Genomic DNA, 20,000 nt, shown 5'->3' on the forward strand with positions numbered 1-20,000 from the left:
TCCCGGAAAAGAGGAGAGGGAAGAGAGGAGAGGGAAGTGCATTGAAGGATTGGTAGGGAAGAGGTTCGTTGGAGGGTTTGAATATAGTCCAAAGACCAAAAAGGAGAAAAGAGAGAGGAGGTTAGAGAGAAAGCGAAACCCAGATCCCCAATAACACACAGTCAGAAGCAGAGAGAAGAGGTACCGAGATGTCAGGGCTGAGGCATACAGTGCTGTCATCTTTATGTCTGCTCTGGTTTGTCATCCACTCATAAACGGTGACTGCTGCTGGACACGATTTCATCAAGCCTGGAATAAGAACTAGGTCCATGCTAATAGTGTACAATGGAATGGCCCATGTTTCCATGACTACCGTAAAGAGTTTTTCTCACTCTTTTGTGTTTCAGCCGCAGTAGATCCATCCACCCACTGGGCGAGGTGCCTGGCAACAACAACACTCTCCATTCTACTTAATTATCCATCCATCCCTCACTCACTCATATTACATGAATTCATCCCTTTGGATAGAAGAAGAATCCTAGCTTAACAAATAGGCCTCTTTGAGAATGTCGGCGAGGTATAAAAATGAGTTACTCCCTGTGATTATAAAAATCGATCCATTTCACCAACGTTGCTTTATCCTAAGACTAAATCGCTGCCACTTACTCTGGTGCTATTACTGTCTTATTGAATAACCTATAACAGTTAAAAACACCCACTGCTGAGCCAATTCCAGAGAAAGTGAGCACTTCTCATAAATGGTCTAGGATGATGTTGCCCCTAGAGACACTGATCTCAGGTCAGTTTTTGGGGTTTCCCACCTCTGATGTTTATGGTTAGGTTTGGAGAGAGTAAAGCGATCCTGGATCTGTGCCTAAAGGCAACTTGTATTTAGAGCTGCTGAGGAATATCTACAGTGACTGACTCTCTAGTGACGGTAGTCTGTTTAAGAGAACAGTACCTGCATCCTAAATGGCACCATATTCTCTACAATCACCATAGGAGAACCCTTTGAAGAACCCTTGTTGGTTCCAGGTAGAACGCGTTTGGTTCCAAGTAGAACCGTTTTGGGTTGCTGTAGAACTCTTTCCACAGAGGGTTTTACATGGAACCCAAAATGGTTCTACCAGTAACCAAAAAGGGTTCTCCTGGAGACAGCCGAAGAACTCTTTTGGAACACTTTTTTCTATGAGTGTATATATTGCACTATTTTTTACCAGGGCCCATAGTCATCCCAGTTCAAACCTGACATCTGGTACCACTCCACACACTGAGCTCAAGATAAAGTGACATGAGATCATCGAAGGTCCAATCAATGGTTAAGTAGATCAGTCAACCAGCAGAAAAGATCAGGGTACCTGTCTGTCAGAGCTAGCCTGGGTACCTGTCAGTCAGAGCTAGCCTGGGTACCTGACTGTCAGAGCTAGCCTGGGTACCAGTCTGTCAGAGCTAGCCTGGGTACCTGTCTGTCAGAGCTAGCCTGGGTGCCAGTCAGTCAGAGCTAGCCTGGGTACCTGTCAGTCAGAGCTAGCCTGGGGACCAGTCTGTCACAGCTAGCCTGGGTACCAGTCTGTCAGAGCTAGCCTGGGGACCAGTCTGTCACAGCTAGCCTGGGTACCAGTCTGTCAGAGCTAGCCTGGGTACCAGTCTGTCACAGCTAGCCTGGGTACCAGTCTGTCAGAGCAAGCCTGGGTGTCAGTCTGTCAGTGCTAGCCTGGGGACCAGTCTGTTAGAGCTAGCCTGGGTGTCAGTCTGTCAGAGCTAGCCTGGGTACCAGTCTGTTAGAGCTAGCCTTTGTGTCAGTCAGTCAGAGCTAGCCTGGGTACCAGTCTGTTAGAGCTAGCCTGGGTGTCAGTCTGTCAGAGCTAGCCTGGGTACCAGTCTGTTAGAGCTAGCCTGGGTACCAGTCTGTCACAGCTAGCCTGGGTACCATCCTGTCAGAGCTAGCTTGGGTGTCAGTCTGTCAGAGCTAGCCTGGGGACCAGTCTGTTAGAGCTAGCCTGGGTGTCAGTCTGTCAGAGCTAGCCTGGGTACCAGTCTGTTAGAGCTAGCCTGGGTGTCAGTCTGTCAGAGCTAGCCTGGGTACCAATCTGTTAGAGCTAGCCTGGGTACCAGTCTGTTAGAGCTAGCCTGGGTACCAGTCTGTTAGAGCTAGCCTGGGTGTCAGTCAGTTAGAGCTAGCCTGGGTGTCAGTCAGTTAGAGCTAGCCTGGGTACCAGTCTGTCTGTGCCATCATGCCACTCCTTAGACATGATAGGAAACAGATCTGGGCCCAGGCTGAATAGGAGCTAGCTCCAGCCAGATGTATGGTATAGCTATGTTATGTATACAGCATTTACAGTAGCATTTATTGTTACCAGTAACTGGTTATCACAGAAACACAGACAGGTAGAAACATAGACAAACACACACAGAGACAATGTTCACCTTCAAAATTCTCACAAATCCCTTTAAAGGAATATTTTCACACAGACAGCCCAGTGACTTTGTTTGTCACTGTGACCGTGTGAGAGCAGTCACAGATCACATTTCGTATTTGCTCCCTGCACATGTGAGCCGGTGCATGTGCATCCCTTGTGTGTTGTGTATATGTGGTGGGGTGCCAGTGTGTGCCTTACAGCGCTAACCTGAGCACAAAGCTTTTTAGCATTAGTCAGATGTGTGAAATAGGATCTGTTGGCTAGAGACGACATTGTAGACAGATCCCTTCCCAGTCACTGAGCCTATGTCACAAATGACAACCTTTTCCCCTTTGTAATGCACTGCCCTGGTCAAAAGTAGTGCCCTATAAAGGGAATAGGGTGCCATTGTATACGCCTGAGACTCAGCACGGTGCTGACAACACAGAGACACGGACATCAGGAGGGGAGGCGCACACACACACACACACACACACACACACACACACACACACACACACACACACACACACACACACACACACACACACACACACACACACACACACACACACACACACACACACACACACACACACACAGGATTATAACAGGAGACCAAAGTCAGAGTCAAGGTAATCATAACTTAGAGAAAATCATGAAGCCACAATGATAAAGACTTTGACACTTACAGACTGATTCAGCATGCAGTGAACATGCATCATGAAGAGAAGAGAGAGAAGAGAGAGAGAGAGAGAGAGAGAGAGAAGGGAGAGAAGGGAGAGAAGGGAGAGAGAGAGAAGAGAGAGAGAGAGAGAGTAGAGAGAAGAGCGAGAGAAGGGAGAGAGAGAGAACAGAGAGAGAGAAAGAAGAGAGAGAAGGGAGAGAGAGAGAAAGAGAGAGGGGAGAGAGAGAGAGAAACGAGAAAGAGAAGAGAGAGAGAAGGGAGAGAGAGAGAGAAGGGAGAGAGATAGAAGAGAGAGAGAGAAGGGAGAGAGAGAAGTGAGAGAGAGAAAAAGCAGAGGGTCATAGAGTAAAAGAGAAGAAAAAAACGTAAATAAAACAGGTGTGGATGTCTGTGGACAATGACAGTACATGACTAAACATGACAGTCACTAAACAGTAGTATGAATGACAACACTAGACACCAGTGTTTTATGCAACCAGACTTTCATTCAATGGCAGATTAGTAAAGCCTTGTACAACTGAACAGAAATACTGTAGATGGAAATTCTATACAGCGTTACGTTATCATCTTTCACAACAACACACAGTCTGCGTCCCAAATGGCACCCTATAGCCTTTACAGAGGACTACTAAAAGTAGTGTACTGTGTAGGAAATAGGGTGCCATTTGAGAAGCAAACATTCTATATTAAGATCAAGATGCATCCTCTACATCTGCAGGATACAACAGCTTTCCCTTCCGTCTAGAACTGCACAGTGGGACTGTCACTGAAAGTCTGGTTAGATTGATGTGTTGTGTTCAAACTGGTGGTGGTGGACTCCCCTTCAATAGTGAGCAGTAGCAACGGAGGATTCCCACACAACCACAACACTGTGCCTAACTAACTACCCACCACCGTCACTCCTCACCCCCCTGGCTCCCGTTCTCCTCTAATTTTTTTCTGCATTAGCCTGGTCCCAGATCTGTTCTCTCTTTCTGTAGCCTGGTCCCAGATCTGTTCTCTCTTTCTGTAGCCTGGTCCCAGATCTGTTCTCTCTTTCTGTAGCCTGGTCCCAGATCTGTTTGTGCTCTTGCAAACTCCATTGCTGTACTTGTCAAGCCAAACAATGTTTGGCATGATGGCACAAACAGACTGGCACTCTGCAGTCTGCATCCCTTCTACTACTCTTTCATCTGTACAGTCTTTTGTGAAGCTCCCTTCTTTCAGTCTTTCCTACCTTCCTTGACAGGGATGGCAGGTTTCTTCTGGCGCAGGCCCAGCAGGATGAAGAAGAGAACCAGGGGGATGAAGATCTCAAAGGCCAACACCCACTGTAGGGCGAGAGGGAGGGAGGGAGGGAGGGAGGGAGGGAGGGAGGGAGGGAGGGAGGGAGGGAGGGAGGGAGGGAGGGAGGGAGGGAGGGAGGGAGGGAGGGAGGGAAAGAGGGAGGGAGGGAAAGAGGGAGGGAGGGAAATAGGGAGGGAGGGAGGGAGGGGGAGGGAGATTGAGAGAGAAGGAGGGAGGGAGAGTTAGAGAGTGGGAGGGAGGGAGAAAGGGGGAGGGAAGGCGAGAGAGAGAGACACAGAGAGACACAGAGAGAGAGTTAAACCGCTGAACAGATAAACCAGTGTAGGCCGTAGTTTGTTTACTACAGTAAACAACTACAAGGTTAAATCCAGTTAGCTACTGATTTGCTTTCCACGCTGAACCACTCCTTGTGGATTGTCATTGACTTGGTGATGGATCAACACAGTGAATGGATTGAGTTGATTTAGCCCATTTAATCAGATACTTGGTGTGAAGGATGTCCAGTTTGCTAATCATGCACTATCGGCTTATTCTGCCAGTGCTTTCCAAAGTGGTCTGTTACAGATATGATATGCTTATGAAGAAGAAGAGGGTGCCACACACACACTCACACACTCAAATCAGGGCAGTTGTGGTTATTGGTGTATATCATGTTCAGTTTCACACGCTCTGAGAGTAGTGAAAGCACAGCAGAAAGGAAGATGTATTCACAGACAACAGCAGAGACATGAAACCACCAGCCACAAACAGCAGCTAATGAATTCTTCAGTTCTGATCAATACTGGAAAAGGACATGTTGATAGTTAATTCCTCCGTTATGAAGGATTTCACATAATTACCACGTTCCCCCTTTTTTCTTCTCTGTACTTTCATTTCTTCCTTCCTAGCCTCACTACGAGAGACACTATCACTCTCTAAACATTCAATTACATGCCTTGAGCCTGATAAACAGCAGGTTCATAGTTCACATCAAGAATGTGGAGGAATGGTAGATAGGTTTTATGTATCCTGATCAGTAGAGAGAGAGAGAGAGAGAGAGAGAGAGAGAGAGAGAGAGAGAGAGAGAGAGAGAGAGAGGGGGGAGAGAGAGAGAGAGAGAAAAGAGAGAGAAGAGAGGCGAAAGAGAGAGAGATTGAAAGAAGAGAAATCCTAGAGAAGAGAAATCATTTGAGATGCAGACCCTCTGCTATAGTCTTCTCTGCTGGGCCCATATAGGCCAAGCAAGCCTCATTCTCTGGAAGTGGCAATCACTGATCACCTGAAGGGACATGGGCTGCGTCCCCATAGGTCCTGGTCAAAAGTGGTGCATTACGTAGGGAATACAGTGCCATTTGGGACACAGCCCAGTTCTCCCCATCTACCCTGGTCACCTGGTCCAACCCGCTGTCCAACTAGAGCTGTCCTGATTTAAACCTCAGCCATTCTTCAGCTGAAGTGTGGCCTGCATTGTTGGGCACATTGAAGTATGATGCATATAATGCATTGTGTCAAACATAATAACAAAATGTCATTAAAAGGGTGGTATGGAGATGAGAGGGTACGCAAACTAAGACACCAGCGAGAGTATGCAAACTGAGACACCAGCGAGAATACACAAACTAAGACACCAGTGAGAGAATGCAAACTGAGACACCAGCGAGAGTATGCAAACTGAGACACCAGCGAGAGTACGCAAACTGAGACACCAGCGAGAGTACGCAAACTGAGACACCAGCGAGAGTACGCAATCTGAGACACCAGCGAGAGTATGCAAACTAAAACACCAGCGAGAGTACGCAAACTGAGACACCAGTGAGAGTATGCAAACTAAAACAACAGCGAGAGTACGCAAACTGAGACACCAGCGAGAGTACGCAAACTAAAACACCAGCGAGAGTACGCAAACTGAGACACCAGCGAGAGTACGCAAACTGAGACACCAGTGAGAGTACGCAAACTGAGACACCAGCGAGAGTACACAAACTGAGACACCAGCGAGTGTATGCAAACTGAGACACCAGCGAGCTGCCTCTAAGACACTACAGCATGGTGTCAGTCTGTGACCCAACACCAGAAAACACACTTATCTGTGTAGGTCTCTCTCTCTCACATTCATACCCCTCTCTCGCTCTCATTCCTCTCTCTCTCTCTTATACCCCCCTCTCTCTCTCTCTCTCTCTCTCTCTCATTCCTCTCTCTCTCTCTCTCTCTCTCATACCCCTCTCTCTCTCTCTCATCCCCCCTCTCTCTCTCTCATTCCTCTCTCTTTTTCTCTCTCACCCCCGCTCTCACTCTCTCTCTCATACCCCTCTTTCTCTCTCTCATCCCCCCTCTCTCTCTCTCATTCATCTCTCTCTCTCATCCCTCTCTCTCTCTCTCTCTCTCTCTCTCTCTCTCTCTCATCCCTCTCTCTCTCATCCCCCTCTCTCTGTCTCTCTCTCTCATCCCCCTCTCTATCATACCACCCTCTCTCTCTCATCCCCCCTCTCTCTCTCACCCCCCCTCTCTCTCTCGCTCTCTCTCTCATCCCCCTCTCTCTCACCCCCCACTCTCTCGCTCTCTCTCTCATCCCCCTCTCTCTCATCCCCCCCTCTCTCTCTCCCTCTCTCCCTCTCTCTCTCTTTCTCTCTGTCACACCCAAACCCATACAAACACGCAGACACACCCAAACACGCAGACACACCCAGACCCATACAAACACGCAGACACACCCAAACCCATACAAACACGCAGACACACCCAAACACATACAACAGTGCATGTGTGTAGGGCCATCTGTCCAATCATAGTGCTGAGTCACCAGAGAAAGGAATGATGGATAACTGTCTGAGTGACAACGCAGGTGTGTGTGTGTGTGTGTGTGTGTGTGTGTGTGTGTGTGTGTGTGTGTGTGTGTGTGTGTGTGTGTGTGTGTGTGTGTGTGTGTGTGTGTGTGTGTGTGTGTGTGTGTGTGTGTTTGTTTGTTTAACTGTCCTTGTGGGTACCAGAAGTCCTGACAAGGATAGTAAAACAAGGAAAATTCAGACAAGTGGGGACATTGCCGGTCCCCACAAGGATTTTATTTTATTTTGGGGTTAGGGTTAGAATTAGGGTTAGGTTAAGGGTTACAGGGTTAAGGTTAGTGTGTGTGTGTGTGTGTGTGTGTGTGTGTGTGTGTGTGTGTGTGTGTGTGTGTGTGTGTGTGTGTGTGTGTGTGTGTGTGTGTGTGTGTGTGTGTGTGTGTGCACAGATAGACACATAGAGACAAAGTGTCACCCTGCTCTGCCCTAGTCGTCTCTTATTTACAAGAGAGACAGAGGGGTCACAGACTTCGTCTCTATGTGTCTATCTGTGAAGGTCATGACAGACAAACAGCTCTTTGACATGCTTCTCTCACAAAGCACAAAGGTCCAACTGACCCCACTCAACAAAGCTTCTGTTATAAGATCCTGAGCATTAAAATACCACTACTCTCTCTGACACAGCTAGGCACACACACACACACAGACACGTATAGACACACACACACACACACACACACACACACACACACACACACTGAAGGAAATCTTTATTCAGAGGGCGCTTGTCTCTTGTTAGAATTTCTCCATCTTATATTGATTTCCCTGACCTGAAAAGAAAAACACAAACCTTTGATTTGAATATTAAACAGCTCCCCTTCCGAATTAGTGAGTTTGGAAGTGCCTATATCTGTGTGCATCCTTCAAGAGGATACACACAATACCCCATAATGACAGAGCAAAAAAATATAAAAAAATATGATATTTTGCAAATGCATTACAAATAAAAAACTTCAATACCTTATTTACATAAGTATTCAGACCCTTTGCTATGAGATTAGAAATTGAGCTCAGGTGCGTCTTGTTTCCATTGATCATCCTTGAGATGTTTCTACAACTGATTGGAGTCCACTTTTGGTAAATTCAATTGATTGGACATGATTTGGAAAGGCACACACCGGTCTATATAAGGTCTCACAGTTGACAGTGCATGTCAGATCAAAAACCAAGCCATGAGGTTGAAAAAATTGTGGTGAGACAGGATTGTGTCGAGGCACAGATCTGGGGAAGGGTACCAAAAAATGTATGCAGAATTGAAGGTCCCCAAGAACACAATGGCCTCCATCATTCTTAAATGTAAGACCTTTGGAACACAAAGACTCTTCCTATAGCTAGCCACCCGGCCAAACTGAGCAATCGGGGGAGAAGGACCTTGGTCTGGGAGGTGACCAAGACCCCGATGGTCACTCTGACAGAGCTCCAGAGTTCCTCTGTGGAGATGGGAGAAACTTCCAGAAGGACAACCATCTCTACAGCACCCCACCAATCATGCCTTTATGGTAGAGTGGCCAGACGGAAGCCACTCCTCAGTAAAAGGCACATTACAGCCCGCTTGGAGTTTCCAAAAGTCCAAACGGCACTTAAAGACTCTCAGACCATAAGAAACAAGATTCTCTGGTCTGATGAAAACAAGATTGAACTAGATTGAGCTAGGGACTGGGAGACTAGTCAGGATTGAGGGAAAGATGAGTGGAGCAAAGTACAGAGAGATCCTTAATGAAAATCTGCTCCAGAGCACTCAGGACCTCAGACTGGGGCGAAGGTTCACCTTCCAACAGGACAACGGCTTCAGGTCTCTGAATATCCTTGAGGGGCCCAGCCAGAGTCCAGACTTGAACCCAATCAAATATCTCTGGAGAGATCTGAAAATAGCTGTGCAGCGACACTCCCCATCCAACCTGACAGAGCTTGAGTGGATCTGCAGAGAAGAATGTGAGAAACTCCCCAAATACAGGTGTGCCAAGCTTGTAGTGTCATACCCAAGAAGACTTGAGTCTGTAATTGCTGCCAAAGGTGCTTCAACAAAGTACTGAGTAAAGGGTCTGTATACTTATGTAAATGTGATTTTTCAGCATTTCTTTTTTGCTGACATTTCTAAAAACCTGTTTTGATTCATCATTATGGGGTATTGTGTCCATTTTAGAATAAGGCTGTAACGTAACAAAATGGGGAAAAAGTTAAGGGGTCTGAATAATTTCTGATTGCGCTGTATATCGTCCATTCTTTATAGGTGTGCCAAAGCGTCTGTCTTCAGCTGCTGTCCTCAATACTGCAGAGGTGGGGCAGAGAGGTACAGGGTTATGCTGAGTTTCGATGGTGCGAGGAACAAGGCAAACTGGATGTCGTTGTTTTCAATGAGAGAATGATGATAAATGCCGTTGAGGCTGGCGGTGAATGCCGTTAGCCGCCTCGGTAGACGGGACTTGCCACCACAGTCCTTGCCATCTGCCGTAGCTTTGCTTTCTACCGGGTGTTGATTTGAAGTTTGTTTACTGAAATCACCAAAGCAATGCATATCACTGTGTTTGCTTGCTTTTGCCATCACCCTCTTCCTCATCCCGCTATTCCAACTGGTATGACCATTTTTGCATCCCTGGTCTAAACGCAGAATTACTGTAACACAGACATGCTGCAACTACAGGCTCCACAGGTCATCTGGTGTCACTCAACAAACAACAACATTCACCTTTGTGATAATCTAACACTACAAAGACACTAAACTAATTTACTACCCAAACACCATTCAGATGGCCCTGATTAGGTCTGTATAGAGAAAGAGAACATGGAGAGGAGAGAGAGAGAACAAGGGGAGAGAGAGAGAGAACAGGAAGAGAGAGAGAACAAGGAGGGGAGAGGGTCATGGCTAAAAGGAATTCCGCTTTTCATTTTAGCGAACTCTTACCCTTTTCCTAACCTTCACCTAGTTATGCTAACCTGCTACATTAATTAAAATCTGACGTTAATTTGACAAAACCTGGAGGGGAGAGAGAGAGAGAGAGAGAGAGAGAGAGAGAGAGAGAGAGAGAGAGAGAGAGGGAGAGAGAACAGGGAGGGGAGAGAGAGAGACCAGGAAGGGGAGAGAGAGAGAACATGAAGAGGAGAGAGAGAGAACATGAAGAGGAGAGAGAGAGAGGGAAGAGAGAGAGAGAGAGAGAGAGAGAGAGAGAGAGAGAGAGAGAAAGAGAAAGAGAGAGAGAACAGGAAGAAGGGAGAGAGAGAGAACAGGGAGGTGAGAGGGGAGAGAGATAACAGGAAGGGGAGAGGTGAGCGAGAAAGAACAGGAAGGGGAGAGCTTAAAGAAAGTAAACAGGAAGAGGAGAGGTGTGAGAGAGAGAGAGAGAGAGAGAGAGAGAGAGAGAGAGAGAGAGAACAGGGACGGAAATATGATTTTAGAGTCCTAGGTAATTGCATTCCAGCCATGCCATTGAAACATTTTCCACTGCGTCACTGTACAGTTTTGCATTCCAAATGGCACGCTATTCACTATGTAGTGCACTGCTATTGACTAGGGCCCATAGTGGTACTATGTAGGGTATAGGGTGCCATTGGGGACAGGCAAACAATGTAGCCAAAGTCTGAGGTTTAGGGAAGTTGAGAGTGTGTGGGTGGGCAGGGAGGGGAGATGGAGGAAAGTAAATGGGCTGAATATTGCAGAGCAGCTTATCCAAAGGGTTCGGGCTCAATCAGTCACACAGCAGGCAACTGGAGCACAGAGCTGAGCCAGAATGGAACCCCTGGTCAATTGCACTGGATTGATTCTCCATACTACTCTGTCATATATAACAAGCTAGCTTGAGCAGCAGACAGACACTTATTTCCCCAGGATAGGGAAGGGTCCACTTTAGACCGAGCCCTATTCCCTATATAGTGCACTACTTTAGACCAGATTCCCTATATAGTGCACTACTTTAGACCAGATTCCCTATATAGTGCACTACTTTAGACCAGAGCCCTATTAACTATATAGTGCACTACTTTAGACCAGATTCCCTATATAGTGCACTACTTTAGACCATATTCCTATTCCCTATATAGTGCACTACTTTAGACCAGAGCCCTATTAACTACATAGTGCACTACTTTAGACCAGATTCCCTATATAGTGCACTACTTTAGACCAAAGCCCTATTAACTATATAGTGCACTACTTTAGACCAGATTCCCTATATAGTGCACTACTTTAGACCAGATTCCCTATATATTGCACTACTTTAGACCAGAGCCCTATTCCCTATATATAGTGCACTAATTTAGACCATATTCCTATTCCCTATAAATTGCACTACTTTAGACCAGAGCCCTATTCCCTATATAGTGCACTACTTCTGACCTGGGCCCTCATAGACACAGGCAGGCAGGGGGCTAAATGCTACTGTATAACATCTGGGAAAGACTCATGCAATGTTGGGCACAGCTAGGTCATATTCATTAGTGTACACCATAGCAAAACGTTCTGAAAAGAAAAATGAAAACAAGCAATTCTTATTGGACAAATGCAGGTAGGTCCCTCCCCGTTTGGCTCGTTTTCTTCCTTTTGGTACCTAATGAATATAAGCGAGTCTGGACCAATGCTAATCCCTCCCTAATTATCTCACTCTCTCTTCTATCTCGCTATGTTCTCTGTTCTCCCTAACCTTAAGCTCTATTGGCTCTACCAGTGGAGCTTTCCTGGCTTTGGTGTGATTTTCAAACACTCCTTCAGAATCAATGCTCCATCTCATGCATGGCTATCTGCTTTCTCTCTTATTTATCCCCCCCTCTCGCTCTGTCTCTGTCTCTCTCTCTCTCTTTCTCTCTCTCTCTCTCTCTGAGTAAACCGTACAGAGGCCTCAGAATGTAAATAGTGTCAAATCCACCCTAGGCTCACTCAAGCGTACTGTTTATCTTCTTTTTTAATGGTCATTGGATTTGATTGACTGGAAACTGATAACCATGAAACTGGTCTGTAGGCTTTTGATCTGATAATCATTTGTATGGGTTATCATGGCCGCGTTCCACCTTGACACGTCAGTTCCCACACGTACATATCCGCTAACCACATCATATGATATAGCAGTCTGTCCGAATGCACAGTCAATCACCCAACCATTGGCAATGCAACATCTGTTAATGTAGTCAGCCTAGAACGTGACCAATATGTCCAGAGGAACAGCTCCCTAGCTCTCTAAGGGGGTCAGTGAAGGACGTAGGCAGAACGAATGGTCTGATGTCCAGGCTGGGAGACCCAGTTAGTATTGGTTCATTAACGAAAGGTCAGTGAAGGAAAAAAGAACGCATCTAAGAATAATTCTGCTCAACTCTTTGCACATCTGTGTGTTGTTTATTTACCAGGCAAACTGTGAGCATCACAAACAAACTTTGATCTTTCTGCTTGTGGCGCTGTAGCATTTAATCAATACCAGTCAACTCAGGACTCAATGGACATTTATGCATAAAATATATCTGAATTATCGGCTTCATCACTGCAATTAATAGTGGAGGCTCTGCCTCTGGGACCTTTTGTTGCTTTACCCTGTAACTAAGAACATCTTAACACACTGTTACCCTCTCTCATTTACTGTCTGCAGTCTACTCTCTCTCTGTCTCTCTCTGTTTTGTTTCTCTCTTTTCTCCCACTCTCTCTCTTTCTTTCTCTCACTCTTTCTTTCTTTCTTTCTTTCTTTCTTTCTTTCTTTCTTTCTTTCTTTCTTTCTTTCTTTCTTTCTTTCTTTCTTTCTCTCTCTTTTCAGCAGCCTAGTTAGTTCCTTGTGAGCCATTACTACTGATTCCTGCTTACAAGCAAAAAATAAAGCAGTGACTCGCTCAATACGGAAGTGGTCAGATGACGCAGATGCTAAGCTACAGTATTGTTTTTCTAGCACAGACTGGAATATGTTCCATGATTCATCCGATGACATTGAGTTGTATACCACCTCAGTCACCAGTTTCATCAATAAGTGCATCAATGACGTCGTCCCCACAGTGACCGTACGTACATATCCCAACCAGAAGCCATGGATTACAGGCAAAATCCACACCAAGCTAGACTAGAGTTTCCGCGTTCAAGGAGTGGGACACTAATCCAGATGCTTATAAGACATCCCGCTATTCAATCAGACGAACCATCAAACAGGCAACGCATCAATACAGGACTAAGATTGAATCCTACTACACCGGCTTAGACGCTCGTCGGAAATGGCAGGGCTTGCAAACTTTAAAAGCAAACCCACCCGCGAGCTGCCCAGTGACGCAAGCCTACCAGACGAGCTAAATGCCTTTTATGCCTACTTCAATGCAAGCAACACAGAAGCATGTATGAGAACACCAGCAGTTCCGGATGACTGTGTGATATGCTCTCCGTAGCCGATGTGAGTAGGACCTTTAAACAGGTCAACATTCACAAGGCGCTGGGCCAGATGGATTACCAGGACGTGTACTCAAAACATGTGAGGACCTGTTCATGTGCGGACAAGTGTTCACTGACATTTTCAAACTCTCCCTTACATTTACATTTACATTTACATTTAACCTGTTAGGGATAGGGGGCAGCATTTGCACGTCTGGATAAAAAAAATGTACCCGATTTAATCTGGTTACTAATCCTACCCAGTAACTAGAATATGCATATACTTATTATATATGGATAGAAAACACTCTAAAGTTTCTAAAACTGTTTGAATGGTGTCTGTGAGTATAACAGAACTCATTTGGCAGGCAAAACCCTGAGACATTTTCTGACAGGAAGTGGATACCTGATGTGTTGTATTACCTTTAAACCTATCCCATTGAAAAACACAGGGGCTGAGGAATATTTTGGCACTTCCTATTGCTTCCACTAGATGTCACCAGCCTTTACAAAGTGTTTTGAGTCTTCTGGAGGGAGATCTGACCGAACAAGAGCCATGGAACGATGATGTCCCATTAGACACCTGGCGCGCGAGTTCATGTTGGGTACCCTCGTTCCAATACATTATAAAAGAGTATGCATTCGTCCACCTTGAATATTATTCATGTTCTGGTTAAAAAAGGCCCTAATGATTTATGCTATACAACGTTTGACATGTTTGAACGAACGTAAATATATTTTTTCCCCTCGTTCATGACGAGAAGTCCGGCTGGCTTAGATCATGTGCTAACAAGACGGAGATTTTTGGACATAAATGATGAGCTTTTTTGAACAAAACTACATTCGTTATGGACCTGTGATACCTGGAAGTGACATCTGATGAAGAGAATCAAAGGTAATGGATTATTTACATAGTATTTTCGATTTTAGATCTCCCCAACATGACGTCTAGTCTGTATCGCAACGCGTATTTTTCTGGGCGCAGTGCTCAGATTATTGCAAAGTGTGATTTCCCAGTAAGGTTATTTTTAAATCTGGCAAGTTGATTGCGTTCAAGAGATGTAAATCTATAATTCTTTAAATGACAATATAATATTTTACCAATGTTTTCTAATTTTAATTATTTAATTTGTGACGCTGACTTGACTGCCGGTTATTGGAGGGAAACGATTTCCTCAACATCAATGCCATAGTAAAACGCTGTTTTTGGATATAAATATGAACTTGATAGAACTAAAAATGCATGCATTGTCTAACATAATGTCCTAGGAGTGTCATCTGATGGAGATTGTAAAAGGTTAGTGCATCATTTTAGCTGGTTTTATGGTTTTGGTGACCCTGTCTTTGACTTGACAAAACATTACACACAACTCTTGTAAATGTACTGTCCTAACATACTCTAAATTTATGCTTTCGCCGTAAAACCTTTTTGAAATCGTAAAACGTGGTTAGATTAAGGAGATGTTTATCTTTCAAAGGGTGTAAAATAGTTGTATGTTTGAAAAATGTGAATTTTGACATTTATTTGGATTCAAATTTGCCGCTCTTGAAATGCACCTGCTGTTGATGGAGTGCACCACGGGTGGCACGCTAGCGTCCCACCTAGCCCATAGAGGTTAAGTCATTTAGCAGACGCTCTTATCCAGAGCGACTTACAAAATGGTGCATTCACCTTATGATATCCAGTGGAACAACCACTTTACAATAGGGCTGAGCGGGAACTGTGCTTCCTCAGAGGTAGGGGGGCCAGTAGGCCAGTGGTGGATGAACGCAGTGCCCTTGTTTGGGTGTAGGGCCTGATCAGAGCCTGAAGGTATGGAGGTGCCGTTCCCTTCACAGCTCCGTAGGCAATCACCATGGTCTTGTAGCGGATGCGAGCTTCAACTGGAAGCCAGTGGAGAGAGCGGAGGAGCGGGGTGACGTGAGAGAACTTGGGAAGGTTGAACACCAGACGGGCTGCGGCGTTCTGGATGAGTTGTAGGGGTTTAATGGCACAGGCAGGGAGCCCAGCCAACAGCGAGTTGCAGTAATCCAGACGGGAGATGACAAGTGCCTGGATTAGGACCTGCGCCGCTTCCTGTGTGAGGTAGGGTCGTACTCTGCGAATGTTGTAGAGCATGAACCTACAGGATCGGGTCACCGCCTTGATGTTAGTGGAGAACGACAGGGTGTTGTCCAGGATCACGCCAAGGTTCTTAGCACTCTGGGAGGAGGACACAAGGGAGTTGTCAACCGTGATGGCGAGATCATGGAACGGGCAGTCCTTCCCCGGGAGGAAGAGCAGCTCCGTCTTGCCGAGGTTCAGCTTGAGCTGGTGATCCGTCATCCACACTGATATGTCTGACAGACATGCAGAGATGCGATTCGCCGCCTGGTTATCAGAAGGGGGAAAGGAGAAGATTAATTGTGTGTCGTCTGCATAGCAATGATAGGAGAGACCATGTGAGGATATGACAGAGCCAAGTGACTTGGTGTATAGCGAGAATAGGAGAGGGCCTAGAACAGAGCCCTGGGGGACACCAGTGGTGAGAGCGCATGGTGCGGAGACAGATTCTCGCCACGCCACCTGGTAGGAGCGACCTGTCAGGTAGGACGCAATCCAAGCGTGGGCCGCGCCGGAGATGCCCAACTCGGAGAGGGTGGAGAGGAGGATCTGATGGTTCACAGTATCAAAGGCAGCAGATAGGTCTAGAAGTATGAGAGCAGAGGAGAGAGAGTTCGCTTTAGCAGTGCGGAGAGCCTCCGTGACACAGAGAAGAGCAGTCTCAGTTGAATGCCCAGTCTTGAAACCTGACTGATTAGGATCAAGAAGGTCATTCTGAGAGAGATAGCAGGAGAGCTGGCCAAGGACGGCACGTTCAATAGTTTTGGAGAGAAAAGTATACCTATACCTATACTTACCAAGTCTGTAATACCTACATGCTGCAAGCTGACCACCATAGTCCCTATGCCCAAAAACTCCAAGGTAATCTGCCTAAATGACTACCGCCCCATAGCACTCACTCACTCTGTAGCCATGAAATGCTTTGAAAGGCTGGTCATGACTCACATCAACACCAGCATACCACCCAAACAGATCCACAGATGATGCAATCTCAATTGCACTCCACACTGCCCTTTCTCACCTGGACAAAATGAACATCTATGTGAGAATGCGGTTCATTGACTGCAGCTCAGCGTTCAACACCATAGTACCCACAAAGCTCATCACTAAGCCAAGGACCCTGGGACTAAACACCTCCCACTGCAACTGGATCCTGGACTTCCTGATGGGCCGTCCCCGGGTGGTAAGGGTTAACAGCAACACATCTGCCACATTGATCCTCAACACGGGGGCACCTCAAGGGTGCGTGCTTAGTCCCCTCCTGTACTCCCTATTCACTCACGACTGCATGGCCAAACACGACTCCAACACCATCATTATGTTTGATGACGACACAATGGTGGTTGGACTGATCGCCGACAGCGATAAGACAGCCTATAGGGAGGAGGGCAGAGACCTGGCAGTGTGGTGCCAGGACAACAACCTCTCCCTCAATGTGATCAAGACAAAAAAACGGTTGTGGACTACAGGGAAAGGAGGGTCAAACATGCCCCCATTCACATCGACAGGGCTGTAGTGGAGCGGGTCGAGAGCTTCAAGTTTCTTGGTGTCCTCATCACCAACAAACGATCAGGGTCCAAACACATCAAGACAGTCGTGAAGAGGGCACGAAAACGCCTATTCCCCCTCAGGAGACTGAAAATATTTGACATGGGTCCCCAGATCCTCAAAAAGTTCTAGAGCTGCACCATTGAGAGCATCCTAACCAGTTGCATCACCACCTGGTATGGCAACTGCTTGGCATCTGACCGTAAGGCGCTACAGACATCACTGGGGCCAAGCTTGCTGCCATCCAGGACCTCTATACTAGGAAGTGTCAGAGGAAGGCCCCAAAAAATTCAAAGACCAAAGTCATAGACTGTTCTCTTTGCTACCCCACAGCAATCGGAATCAGAGTGCCAAGTCTAGGTCCAAAAGGCTCCTTAACAGCTTCTAACCCCAAGCCATAAGACTGCTGAACAATTACCCAGGCTATTTGTATTGATCCCCCTCCTTTTTTTTTACACTGCTGCTACTTGCTGTTTATTATCTATGCATAGTCACTTTACCCCTAACTACATGTACATATTTCCTCAAATACCTCGACTAACCTGTACACCCCCACATTGACTCAGTACCAGTAACCCCTGTATATAGCCTCGTTATTGTTATTTTATTACTTTTTAAAACTTATTTTGTAAATATTTTCTGGACTCTTATTTTCTTAAAACTGCATTGTTGGTTAAGGGCTTGTAATCAAGCATTTCAGGGTAAGGTCTACTACACCTGATGTATTCGACACATGTGACAAATAAAATTTGATTTGATTTGAGATAACAGTGCAGAGAGAGAAGGCAGTTACAAAGGTCCAGACACAGCCATTATGAACAGAACTACAGGTACATGGTCAGGTACTTGGCCCCCAGTCTTCCACATAGAACATTCTACTCAATAGAAGACAAGACAGAGAAATTCGACTCAATAGAAGACAAGACAGAGAGATTCGACTCAATAGAAGACAAGACCGAGAGATTCGACTCAATAGAAGACAAGACAGAAAGATTCGACTCAATAGAACCATCTGATCCCATTACAACCCCCCATTTCATCAGATTTTCCACCTCATCAGATTTTCCACCTCGGTTATTATGTGTTTCTGTCCTCTTTAGCTGGTATCTTTCCTAGTAGCCTATCTCTCCTCTGGTCTATCTTATGTTCTCTCCTCTGGTCTATCTTATGTTCTATCCTCTGTCCTCTTCTCTGTCCTCTCCTCTGTTCTCTCCTCTGGTCTATCTTATGTTCTCTCCTCTGTTCTCTCCTCTGGTCTATCTTATGTTCTCTCCTCTGTTCTCTCCTCTGTTCTCTCCTCTGGTCTATCTTATGTTCTCTCCTCTGGTCTATCTTATGTTCTCTCCTCTGTCCTCTTCTCTGTCCTCTCCTCTGGTCTATCTTATGTTCTCTCCTCTGTCCTCTTCTCTGTTCTCTCATCTGGTCTATCTTATGTTCTCTCCTCTGTCCTCTTCTCTGTCCTCTCATCTGGTCTATGTTATGTTCTCTCCTCTGTCCTCTTCTCTTTTTTCTCCTCTGGTCTATCTTATGTTCTCTCCTCTGGTCTATCTTATGTTCTCTCCTCTGTTCTCTCCTCTGGTCTATCTTATGTTCTCTCCTCTGTCCTCTTCTCTGTTCTCTCCTCTGGTCTATCTTATGTTCTCTCCTCTGTTCTATCTTATGTTCTCTCCTCTTTTCTCTCCTCTGGTCTATCTTATGTTCTCTCCTCTGGTCTATCTTATGTTCTCTCCTCTTTTCTCTCCTCTGGTCTATCTTATGTTCTCTCCTCTGTTCTCTCCTCTGGTCTATCTTATGTTCTCTCCTCTGGTCTATCTTATGTTCTCTCCTCTGGTCTATCTTATGTTCTCTCCTCTGTTCTCTCCTCTGGTCAATCTTATGTCCTCTTCTCTGTCCTCTCCTCTGGTCTATCTTATGTTCTCTCCTCTGTCCTCTCCTCTGTCCTCTCCACTGTTCTCTCCTCTGTTCTCTCTCCTGTCCTCTCCTCTGTTCTCTCCTCTGTCCTCTCCTCTGTTCTCTCCTCTGTCCTCTCCTCTGTTCTCTCCTCTGTTCTCTCCTCTGTCCTCTCCTCTGTTCTCTCCTCTGTCCTCTCTTCTGTTCTCTCCTCTGTCCTCTCCTCTGTCCTCTCCTCTGTTCTCTCCTCTGTCCTCTCCTCTGTTCTCGCCTCTGTTCTCTCCTCTGGTCTATCTTATGTTCTCGCCTCTGTCCTCTTCTCTGTCCTCTCCTCTGTCCTCTCCTCTGTCCTCTCCTCTGTTCTCTCCTCTGTCCTCTGCTCTGTTCTCTCCTCTGTCCTCTCCTCTGTCCTCTCCTCTGTTCTCTCCTCTGTCCTCTCCTCTGTTCTCTAACACAAAGGAAGGAGCTCTATGCTGCTGCTGAAACTATAGTCTAATACAATGCAGCTAATCAATTATTGACGAGTAGCTCATTTGCAGTTCAATTATTAAGAGGGCTGATCATTAGAATGGTCTGGTGATGAATCCACTGTGGAGTGCTCTATAGGACAGTAATGTGTGAGATAAAATGCCAGGTGTGTGTGTGTGTGTGTGTGTGTGTGTGTGTGTGTGTGTGTGTGTGTGTGTGTGTGTGTGTGTGTGTGTCTGTGTGTGTGTGTGTGTCTGTGTGTGTGTGTGTGTGTGTGTGTGTGTGTGTGTTCACATCAGTCAAGACAAAACTGCTGTATTATCTGAAAGCACATATCACTTCGACTGCTTTCTGCCTGTCACTGTAATTCTCCGTCTGGGTTAGAGAGAGTTTGACGATGTGTTTCATAGCCAGTCCTGAGTGGGGGTGATTTGTGACTGCACACACAGTTCAGTCCATCCCTGTAGTGATTTGTTACATCAGTCATGATGTG

General features: G+C 46.0%; 1 protein-coding gene across 8 annotated transcripts in view; it reads right to left on the minus strand.

The window, feature by feature from the left end:
* The window catches only part of LOC106580625 (ATP-binding cassette sub-family A member 2), a 156,124-nt gene that overhangs the window by 94,569 nt on the left and 41,555 nt on the right, over nt 1-20,000 (minus strand). For 5 of the 8 annotated variants that reach the window (XR_001322920.2, XM_014161880.2, XM_014161879.2 and 2 more), the window contains exons 2-3: nt 4,283-4,376; nt 4,195-4,197 (exon numbers count right to left, since the gene is read on the minus strand). Coding sequence is in view for 6 of the 8 variants with exons in the window: in XM_014161880.2 (XP_014017355.1) it covers nt 4,195-4,197; nt 4,283-4,376 (97 nt within the window). In the remaining 2 variants the exon portion in view is untranslated. Of the gene's footprint in view, nt 1-2,606; nt 2,815-4,194; nt 4,198-4,282; nt 4,377-20,000 lie in introns of all 8 variants that reach the window. The other 3 variants (XM_014161878.2, XM_014161883.2, XM_045703330.1) reach the window with 2 other exon arrangements.

The sequence above is a fragment of the Salmo salar genome, chromosome ssa20, assembly GCF_905237065.1.
Source record: "Salmo salar chromosome ssa20, Ssal_v3.1, whole genome shotgun sequence".
NCBI classification, from domain to species: Eukaryota; Metazoa; Chordata; class Actinopteri; order Salmoniformes; family Salmonidae; genus Salmo; species Salmo salar.